Below are 11042 nucleotides of genomic sequence, written 5' to 3' on the forward strand. Positions count from 1 at the left end.
AGTTCTCTTCGATTCCCATTCCTAGTTTTCTCTTCAAAAACATTGCTCCAGCTGTTGGAAGCGCAACAAATATTTCCCCTAAACTAGCATCTTTTGATAAAAATCTATCCATTGCTTTATCTTGCAAAATTTTATCTGCCATATGTCTGGAATTTGTGTCTCTATGTTTTGCATAAAAAATATCGTGCTCCATTGCAGCTTGATCTAATTTATTCACACCAGGATCTCCTCTTTTTAGTCTTTTTTCGAGTTTTGTGCCAGGCCCCAGATACTGATAAGTTGGTACGTGTAATTCAAAAGGTAAATTGTTGATAAAATCATTCAAAAGTCCGCTACCCTCAATCATAGATGAACTTATTGCCGGCAAAATTCGTTTTAAATATTTAATTCCATCAGGTTTTTCAATCACTTCATCAAGTTTGTTCGAAATAAAATCTTTAATCGCTTTCTTTTCGTTCAAAAAATTGTTGTTTCCAGCCTTTTCTTGAGCATAAATATAATTAATAATCCCATCGAGTTTTGTCAAATCGTCGATATATCTGTATTCAATCTTATTATCACTGTATTTTCTTACACCTGATCCTTCGATTCGTTTTTCCCAAATTGGTTTAATTAATTTCATATATTTTTTACCTCTACTTGACTTAGGCTTCTTAGTAGATGGATCATTATTTTTGTAAATTGAGTCAGATTCCCATAAAATTTGTGTATACTTTTTCAAATCTTCTTCAGAATATAAATTATCTTTTGGAGCGTCATAGTCTGTTAATAATCTCCATAAACCTTGAGTTCCTTCATATGTTTTTTCATTAATAATGATATCATTATGTTCAAAATTCACGGGCAAATTTCCAATCATTAAACTATTCTTTTTTTATCCCAATACAAACTAAATTTATCATCTTTTACTCTAGGAAGAAACTTTCTACCTATTGGACCAACTATTATATCATTGTTCAAGGACTTATTGGTTCAACTATTGTAGATTCTTCAATGATTCGAGGTGTTGAAGATGGTGATTTTGGCAATTCAAACTCTTCTACTTCAGATTCTGGAATCGAAATATCAGCAAATTGTCGTACAACTGGAACCAAATTCATCAAATTTTGATTATCACTTAAAAAGTTTTCAATTTTACCTTTAACATTTTTATTTGCAGAAGTTACAGGTTGATTAATTTTTTGAATAAATTCTTGTTCTTTTTCATCAATTCGAATCTGTTCTTTAAATTCTTTGATTAATTTCTTTTCGATTTTATCAAGTTTTTTCGCTTCTTCAGAAGTTACGTTCGCCATTTAATTAGAAAAATTTTGAAACTTTGAACGTAAAAACGTGAACGTGGAACGTAAGACGTGAACGTGGAACGTAAAAACGTGAACGTGGAACGTAAAAACGTGAACGTGGAACGTAAAAACGTGAACGTGGAAACGTAAAACGTGAACGTGGAACGTAAAAACGTGAACAGATTTACCGTTTTTCAGTTGTTTTTCATAATGTAAATAAAAAGTAAAGATAATGTAAAAATAATTGTAACAATTATTTTATCAAGTAGATTTGTCAGAACCACTGAGCAGCATTTATATTAGAAAATTTATTCATATATTTACCATTTTTAGGCTTCAAAGTTAGATTAATAGTTAAAAATCCATAGTCTTCTTTCCAAATTTTATCACATAATTTCATTAAAGTGGTTAAAACTCATATCAGATCCCACATAATTGTTGTAAATTTTTCTCGAATAGTGATCATCTTGCTTAAAAACACACAACATATTCAAATTATTTCTAATAACTTGTTTATCAACCTTTGAAAAGCATTGGGAAAGATAGATACAAAATATGTTTTTGTGACGAGACATTACGAAATATTCCTTAATAATGTCCTGATTTTCCAAAATACAATCATCAAAAACGATTAACGAATTGGGTTTACATTCGCTTAACGGAACTATGTCCTCAGAAGAATTATAAAAATGTGATATTTCTTTACTTAAGTTCTTCTCAATATTTTTGAATCTTTGTTGTAATTTTTTGTATGCGTCTTGTTCTAAAGATTTACTAAAAACATACAAATTGGATTAAGGAATCAACCTATTGTAGATAAAATTCAATAATAAAGTTGTTTTTTCCACATCCACTTGAACCAACAATTAACAATCTGAATGGTTGATCTTTCTTATTTTCTTCAACCGTTTGAAGTTTTATCTGACCTTTTTGCTTTAAAAATTTCTCCATTTAAATAGCGAAAATGAAGCTGTTCAAGTTGACTTCAGAAAGCTCTAAATTAGTTTTAAACTTGGAACATCCTATTCATTTAGAGGAAGAATCAAATTATTTTATCGGTTTTAAGCGGTTTTTATTCTGACAATTTTGTAATAAATATTAGTGAAAGTTCTCCTCATTGTATAGGATTTAGTGAGAAGAACATAACAAAATATCATGGTTTAAACAAAGGATATTATACCTTCGATCAAATAAAAAATTTCCCTTAAAAATTATCTGAAAACATTCAAACAATCAGATAAATCTTTAAACTTTGACGAAAACAAGTTTGAAATGCAAAAAAATTATCTCTCTAATAAAATTTAAATAAAATCACCAGTAAGAATAATGTTTTCAGCAATTATAGTAGATTTATTAGGGTTTGTTCAAGAAACTATTGAGCCAAATCAGGTATATTTAGGAAATAAAACGCCAAAATTTAGACCGTTCGATGTAATTTAAGTACATTGCAATTTAGTTGAACCTAGTTTTGAAAATCATACCGAACATTTACACAAAGAATCTGAAATTTTCTAAAATTTTTTCCCAAATGTTGCTTATGGATCAAAAATCAGTGAAAACCGAATGAAATCGATTATATTCCGATTAGAAAAAAATATTAAAAGAATTCAAAAAAATCTCTCTAACTATACAAGACTCTGAGGGAAATTTATTAAATAATGAGAGTAAAACAACAATATATTTAAGATTGAAAAAGGAATAAAAATGAGTAATGATGACAAAATTCAATATTTTTACTTAAAAAACAAGGAGCTATTCGAATGGCCCCTTTACAATCTTCATCCTAAAGGTGGCATTCCTAAGCGACGACTCTCGCGGCTCCAGCCGCACGGCTCGAGCCGCGCGACTATGACTCATACCGCATCGCATGTAAGTAAACGAAACCCATTCCTATGACGCGACTAGCGCCGCGCGACAGAAGCGACTGTAATGCGGCGGCTCGAGCCGTACGGCTGGACTGCTCACATGAGCAGTCTAGTCGTAACAGCCGCGACGACTGAAGCTGTTTTTACTGTTTTGGTGTGCATTGTTCATCAATTATGGAAGACTCAAGACTCATCGAACTAGTGCGTGAACACCCTTGTCTTTTTAACGCAAAACACCACCTGTACAAGGATGCAAACGTCAGAGATAACGTGTGGAGTGAAATTGGCATGAAAATGAAATTACCAGGTAAAGTATTATATTTGCTTATTTATTTACAGTAAGTATAAAGTACATTTGACTTATGTTTATGAACACAAAAGTTACATCCCTTTAATAGGGTTTTCTTTTCCTCTTTAATTGTTCGTCTGTCTTGTTGACGTGTGTCATTTCCCAATGTACGGATCCACTTTTGCTATTAAAGTAGTCACAAAAACGGTCTCTTATGTCAAAACCTTCAAGGTTACCAAAGCCACCTCCAGCACGTAAAGGAATCATATTTTGTGATGGTAATGGTTCCGAGTTGGAGAGCTCAAAATAACACTGGCCATTTTCTTCAAGGTACGCATCGCGTAGCATATTGTGCAGGCAACAGGCAGTCAATATTAACTTGTCTGTGACCCCTGGGTTGACTGCTATTGGGGTATAAAAAACACGAAAAACTTGAGACAGTAATGCAAAGGAATTTTCCGATACTCTTCTTGCACGAGACAGTCTGTAGTTGAAAACAGCTTTTCTTTTATTAGTACGAGCTTCTGGTCTTGTGAAAGGTTTCATTAAATGCATTGAAAGTTTAAAGGCTTCATCACCTACTATAACATAAGGAAGCTCTTTTGTACCTACAGTCCTTGGTAGAGGATAGAACTGTTCATTTCTGATTAGCCCCCCTAAGTTAGATTTTTCTAAAATACCACTGTCTCCTTCGCGTCCGTAGGAACCAATGTCAACCATAACAAACTTATAATTAGCATCTACAATAGCTAGCAAAACTATTGAAAAGTACTCTTTGTAATTAAAAAATTGGGATCCACTACTTGCTGGACAAGAAATCCGTACATGTTTTCCATCTACTGCCAATATACGAGTACAATTGGGAAAATTCCATAATTCTTCAAAGGCCTTCGACAGTAAGAGAAGGTCTTGAGTAGTAGGAGTTGGCATGAATTCAGCTGGAAGTCTTGCACTGCATACTTCTAATACTTCCTTGAAAATACGACTTATATAACTTGCTGATATTCGGAATGCAAATGACAAAGAAGCGAAGCTTTCTCCAACTGCTAAATACCTGAAAAAATTCGTAAAATTTAATGAAACATTTTTTTCAGCTGAAGAGTGTAAAAACCGATGGAAAAATATCCGGGATACATATATGAGGCGCAAAAGAGCCAAAAAACTTCCCACAGGATCTGCGAGTTCAAAGAAAGTGCGCAAATGGCATCTTGAAGACTACCTTGAATTCATGAACGTGGTCAAATGTGAGAGAGAGTAAGTTGGCATGAAACTGGCAATGTGATATTAGATATTTTGTTATACATGACTTTTGTTATTGACCTTTTATTCTTGATTATTTGATACTAATACCTAACAGTTTCGGTCAAAAGGAGGTAAAAAATTAGATTTATACATTTTACAACATCTTTAGTTTGTGAAAGTTTGAATATTATATTTTTAGTTTGTCTTTGGTCCAGGAATAATACCTGAAAATATTGGTGGGAAGTTCGGGGATACTCCGTATATGTGCTCTTGAAAGTAATTAAATAACGTACTTCCGATTAGTAAATTCCTCACTCCTTCTCCAAAATTAAGTAAATAACATACTATGCAATTAATAATTTTATAACCAACATAGTTGTAATATGTAAATTTTCTATTTACATATTATCATAGGCATAAGTAAGAAACACAATTCAATTGACTACTTATTTTTCATACATCTTGCGGTTGGAACGTCATATAGTGGCGTCACTCAACACCAACATCACATACGTAAATAACATAGGTACCTCTATTGTTTGACTTAATGTTGAAACTAAATATTTATCTTTATTCGATAAAAACGTATTTAAGTATGTTCAAACACCCCTTTTCTCTCAGTGTATAGTGTATGAACAACCTATTATGGAACTATTATGGAAAAACTAATAAACTCTTTTTGCGTTGTTTTAGGACAGTCACAAATACTATCACTCAAGATGATGAAACAAAAGTTGATGGACAAGAAACTGAAAATGTTGAAATGGCCGAAGAATCTGTTTATTCTGAAATTCGTGATCCAGAGGATCTTAACAAATATCTATCCGAAGAACCCGAGCAGCTCGATGGTGATGGTGTGCCGAAGCAATCAAAAAAACGAAAGCTGAAAACTAAATTATCAGGAGAAAGTATTCTCAAAGTTTTAAAGAGGAATTCTGAAGAAAGATCTAAACTAATGTCAGCTATTTTGGATAAGCCAAAAGAGCAACATCCCATTGATGTATTTTTCCAAAGTATGGCTATGACAGTTAAAAAATTTTCCCTGAAAATCAAATCCGTGCGAGGATGGAAATTTGTCAAATTGTTAGCCAATTGGAATTGGAAGAAGTAAATCGAGCTCATAATGTCCCACGGTTTGATGACAAGTCCTCCACTTCTTGCAGCTCGAATTTGACACTTCAATCACCATCTATTTTGAATGATGATGATGAGTACGACTTCACTCTATTGACCAACACATGTGGTATGAAATTTAAATAATCTGCACATGCAAACTAACATACTGTTTTAATAGGTTTATGATATGGATGTTTTCCAATGTAGGCCTAATGTTTTTTTAATAAACATATTGTTTTTTAAGCATTTACTGTTATATTACATTCTTACCTTAGCGTCAGTCCCAATTTTTCTGCAGGGCTGATGGGCTGTTTGACTTTGTTGCATGATTTTCTGATTAAACCGCTTTCGATGCATGATAATATGTAATCAAACTGGACTCTATTCAAACGAAAAAATTTTCTGAACATTGAGTCGTCCTGCAGAAGATGTCTCTGAATTAAAATCTTTTGAAACCCCTCTTGGCATCTTGATAGGTACAATGGATGTGGATTTTCATTCTTTTTGAACTTAACCAACAATATTTCTTCTTCCTCTTCTTCTTGGAGTAGAATATAGGCTAACCCCAACACTGATGCATCTGCCATGACGTCTAAAACCCAACTGCTCTAGTCGCTCCTAAGGAATGTACCTGTCGGCTACAGCCGTTGTGGTTCTGGCCGCGCGGCTCGAGCAGTGCCACCTTAACACTGTTTTTTATCAAATGAATCTGACCTTTATTCTCGAAATAAAAATTACTAGTTAAATTTCTTTTCTATCTAAATGGAGTCAGTTGTAGACCTACTCAATAATCAACTTAGATTTGAAAACAAACATATCTTTACAATTGTGGATGATAATAATGAATTTTGGTTCAAAGCAAAAGATGTAGCAGAAATATTAGAATTTAAAAATACGAATAAAGCTATTATTGACCATGTTAAAGAAAAGTACAGAAAAAAATTTACAAACAAAAGGGGTAACGAATCGTTACTACCTTCAAATTTTCAAGAAAACACTATTTTCATTAATGAACCGGGAATATATTCTTTAATATTAAAATCTAAAATGAAGAAAGCAGAATTATTTCAAGACTGGGTTTTAGAAGAAGTATTACCCTCCATTAGAAAATTTGGTTAGTACAAACTTGAAAACGAGATTAAATATTTAGAAGATGAAGTAAAATACTTGCAAATTAAAGATGAAATCAAAATGGAAATAATCGCAAAACAAAGTGTAAAAATTGACTTAATGAAACCAGACCTTGTTTGTAAAGATTTTGCTAAGAAAAACACCATGTTTTTGTATTAATTAAGAAGAATCACATGTGGGAATATCCTTATTATATTTTTAGAGCTCAAAAGAGAGAAATACCGAAAAGATTGAAAGAACTTGAAATTGATTACCCGGAAATGGAAATTTTATTAAGATATGGAGATACAAATAGTATACATCTCTACAACCAAATGAAAGAATCTTTGAATATTTTATACAACGGAAATCATTTTACTACAAATATGGCAGAATCTCGACTGATTTATAGAATATCTAAATTACACGATGAAAATGTTTCTAAATTTTACTAAAAACTCTCGATTTATTATATTTTTTTTGTAAATGTTTAGCATAACTAGGTAACCTTTGTAGAATTTTTTTTTCATATTCACAAGGCATTTAGCTTTTATAACTTTCGCTGAAACTTTTTTTAGCACAATCTTTGCAAAAAGCATCTTTTAAATCTTTACTATACTGCCAGTTATTAAATTCAGAAATATTTTTAATTTCTTTACAAAAGTAACACTTTTTTTCTTCTAAAGTTAATTTGTCCATTTTATCATATAATTCCTTACAATAACAGTCTTTTCTATTCTTTTCCTTATAAAATTCTTGACACTTTATACATTTCTTTTGAGCCTCCATTTATATACAAAAAATTATAGCTTTGACTTTCTCAATTCATATTCATAAAACTTTCCGGTTATTTCTTCATTATTTAAATCTTTTAATAAGTTACAGGATCTGTGTTATTAATTTTTATAAATCACAAAGATTTCTCTTGACCAATTGTTCTTATATTTGTTCGAAAATTTTGTTTTTTTACTAACAATTCTTACATGATCATTGATTTTAAATTTAGTTTTCGTGTGAACTTCTGGTGGAATATACTTGAAAACGGTCTCTAATAACTCCTTTTCTGCATCCTTATCTACGTCTTTGGGCTTCATTTTGATTGTCCTGTGAACTGTACCGTTATAATTGTTTACGATTTATTTTAAGAATACCGATCCATTTACAGTTTTTATTAATCTCAAAAATTACTTTCATTCTCTCATTTTGAGTTCTGTTATATCTCTCTACAATACTTGATTTCTCTTCGTTTTCAGTATGATAAATCTTAATGTTGTATTTACTCAAAACATCATTGAATTCTTTATTTTTAAACTCTAAACCCTTATCTGTATGAAGTAGGTTTGGAGGTTTGTGATTGATCCTTATGGCATCTTTTACTATATCTTCGAAAGCTTTTGAAACATCCTTGCCGTTTTTTCTTTTGATAGCTCTTGACCAAGCATATTTTGAGAAAGTATCAATAACATTTAACATATACTTAAATCCATCATTTTGATCTGAATAGTGAGACATTATTACTAAATCTGCTGCCCATAAATCAGCAATTCCTAAAGTTATAATTTTTCTCTTTTTAAACTTTTTTCGTACTGGTGCATGAGTTTTCTCTAGCTTCAATCTCTATTTCCTCTTTGTTCTTCAATTCTTTCTTTACTTGTTTTTTATAAGGATTTCTTTATAAATTTACTCTTATTTGTCTTACATTTTGAACATTTTGCTGCAATTCTATACAATCCGTTTTGAGTTTGAACAATTTTAGAATCTATATTTTTCGTTTTTTTCTTACATTTGTGGCAGTGAATCAAATCATCTTCCATTTATATATTAAAGTTTCCAACCTTGTTTAATTCGTCTAATATAACAGATTTTGCTTCGCCTTTATACCCATACGGTACTGTATCGATCTTATTTTCTAGGACAATTCTATTATTATCTTTAGCGTTCAGTGCTAACTTGTTTATAGTGACGGTGTACAACTCATGTTTATAGCTTTTGATTACTGTCATCTCCCTAAATTCTTCTTTATCTTCGAACAAAAATCTCTTCAAGTTTTCGACATTTATTGTTTTATTTACAACGCTTCTCTTTATTTAACTCATCTAATATATCAGATTTTGCTTCATTTTTATAGCCATAAGGTACTGTATCGATCTTATTTTCTAGGACAATTCTCTTATCATCTTTAGCGTTCAGTGCCAGCTTGTTTATGGTAACAGTGTACAACTCATGTTTATAACTTTTGATGACTGTTATCTCCCATCTCCCTAAATTCTTCTTTATCTTCGAACAAACATCTCTTCAAGTTTTCGATATTTATTGTTTTATTTACAACGCTTCTCTTAATTTCCTTTACATCTTACTGGATTTTTGTCTAGATATTTGTACGAGTACATTTTCGATCTCAATCCACAAAATTGTTCTAAAACTTCGCTATTTAACTCATCTTTGAATTTCCCTATTACCTTCTTATTTTTAGTAGTGAAACATTCGTGATCTTTTGGATAATCATTGTATCAAAGTCATCTATATTTTCTTTAATAATTTTAAAAGGATCTCGTTTCAATTCTAGGAAATAACTGTCTGTATCCATGTAACACAGATTCAAATCTGGGTCAAACTTCTTTAATTTATCGTAATAAAACTGATACATTAACAATTTTGATAGGTCAAGAACTTAAAATCCTATGTAGATTCGGTTTGTTAAATTTAACCTTTTGTTTGTACATGTGACTCGCTATACAGTTATCATCAAAGATATTGAAACATTTGAAGTTCGTTTTCTTGGCCTGTTTCATTGAAAATTCTTCATTTCCTAGTTTGATATCACATCTATTTAGCAAATTTTCCATAGATTTTCCAAAAACTGAGTTGTTCATCAGCTTGTAAAAATCTTTCTCAAAGTCACTTGTAGCTTTGGTTCTCATGTGTGTGTTAAAATCAATGTACTTTTTCATAAAAGGCTTCTTATCGAATGCTATAACTCTATTCACATGTTTCAACACCATCCCTTGTTCGAGGTAAAATTTCAAATTTCTTGAATGAACAACGTATTCAGTTTTATCCAGTAAAGTTGTGCAAAGTTTGTTTTTATAATGTTCGGGAACAAGAGGCAAATCCTTTTGATGTTCATGTAAATTTGTTGGATATCCTAGATCAACTTCGAGAATATAGCCATAATCTTCGTCGCCAGTGAGTTCCAAAATTGTTTCTTGCCACTCTTCTTTTGTATATGTTTTAGGATTCATCCACTTGATATCACTAAACGGAAGTTTTTGCATAAGACCGTAACCATAAAGGTTGTTTGCATCGACATAAAGTAAATAGTTTTCGGGCTTTGTCTTATCGAAATCTTTCAAATATTTGATATTTGCTTTAACATATCGCTTAATACATTGAGAAATACCTCCACGAATACCTTTTTCAATCATTAAATACATATTATAATCACTAATCAATTGTAATTCTATTTTCGTTAATTTTAACATAGCGTCCCATGCGAGACTTGGAGCAGTTAGATAATGAGCTGGATCAAGTTTGTAACAATTTAGACAAATGTTTCTGAAATTTTCAAATATATCAGCAAGCAATAAAACATCTTGGATGTTGTACAAATCAGAGTAATTTCCGAGATTTGGACGTGACAACGTCTTAAATTAGGTTGCGGCCGGAGTCACTCATGAAAAAGTGTAACGCCCGGTAACGTTACGAATGCCCGTCCAGTGGGTCCGCCGCACGGGATCCGCACAGGATAAAGCAGATAACTGTGGGTCCGCCGCACGGGATAAAGCAGATAACTATGTTTATTCGTGAAAATGTGGAGTGCTTAGATTCGTCATTTACAACAACTACAACAATAAAGGTAAATAATTGTACACTGATATTTCATTATTGTAAACTATGATTGATTGATTAATTGTTAGATTGACACAAAAGTTGAGAAACTGAATTTATAGGTTATGTCATACTATTGACAAATGTTGATAGTGTTAAGTAAATTATTAGTTTAAATCACACTGCAATCAATCGTAATTCAGTCGATTGAGAAGAAACAGCGCGTATTGCTAGTCAAACATTTAAAATAACAAATTATAACCTCTAACCTGTCATAACAGTGCGACCAAACAAACGAACTAAACCGAC

The 11042-nt window shown here is 31.6% G+C and overlaps 1 protein-coding gene across 1 annotated transcript; it reads left to right on the top strand.

The window, feature by feature from the left end:
- The first annotated feature begins 3322 nt into the window (after positions 1-3322).
- LOC124365628 lies at positions 3323-5790 on the top strand. The gene is made up of 3 exons (XM_046821619.1): positions 3323-3455; positions 4532-4691; positions 5373-5790. The coding sequence occupies exons 1-3, from the start codon at positions 3323-3325 to the stop codon at positions 5788-5790; spliced, it is 711 nt and encodes a 236-aa protein (XP_046677575.1).
- The last annotated feature ends 5252 nt before the right edge of the window (positions 5791-11042 follow it).

This window comes from Homalodisca vitripennis, chromosome 6 (genome assembly GCF_021130785.1).
Source record: "Homalodisca vitripennis isolate AUS2020 chromosome 6, UT_GWSS_2.1, whole genome shotgun sequence".
NCBI classification, from domain to species: domain Eukaryota; kingdom Metazoa; phylum Arthropoda; class Insecta; order Hemiptera; family Cicadellidae; genus Homalodisca; species Homalodisca vitripennis.

Coding starts and splice junctions, on each gene's coding strand:
- LOC124365628 (XM_046821619.1), top strand. CDS start 3,323: ATGGAAGACTCAAGACTCATCGAACTAGTGCGTGAACACCCTTGTCTT. Junction 3,456..4,531: donor CATGAAAATGAAATTACCAG/GTAAAGTATTAT, acceptor CATTTTTTTCAG/CTGAAGAGTGTAAAAACCGA. Junction 4,692..5,372: donor GTGGTCAAATGTGAGAGAGA/GTAAGTTGGCAT, acceptor GCGTTGTTTTAG/GACAGTCACAAATACTATCA.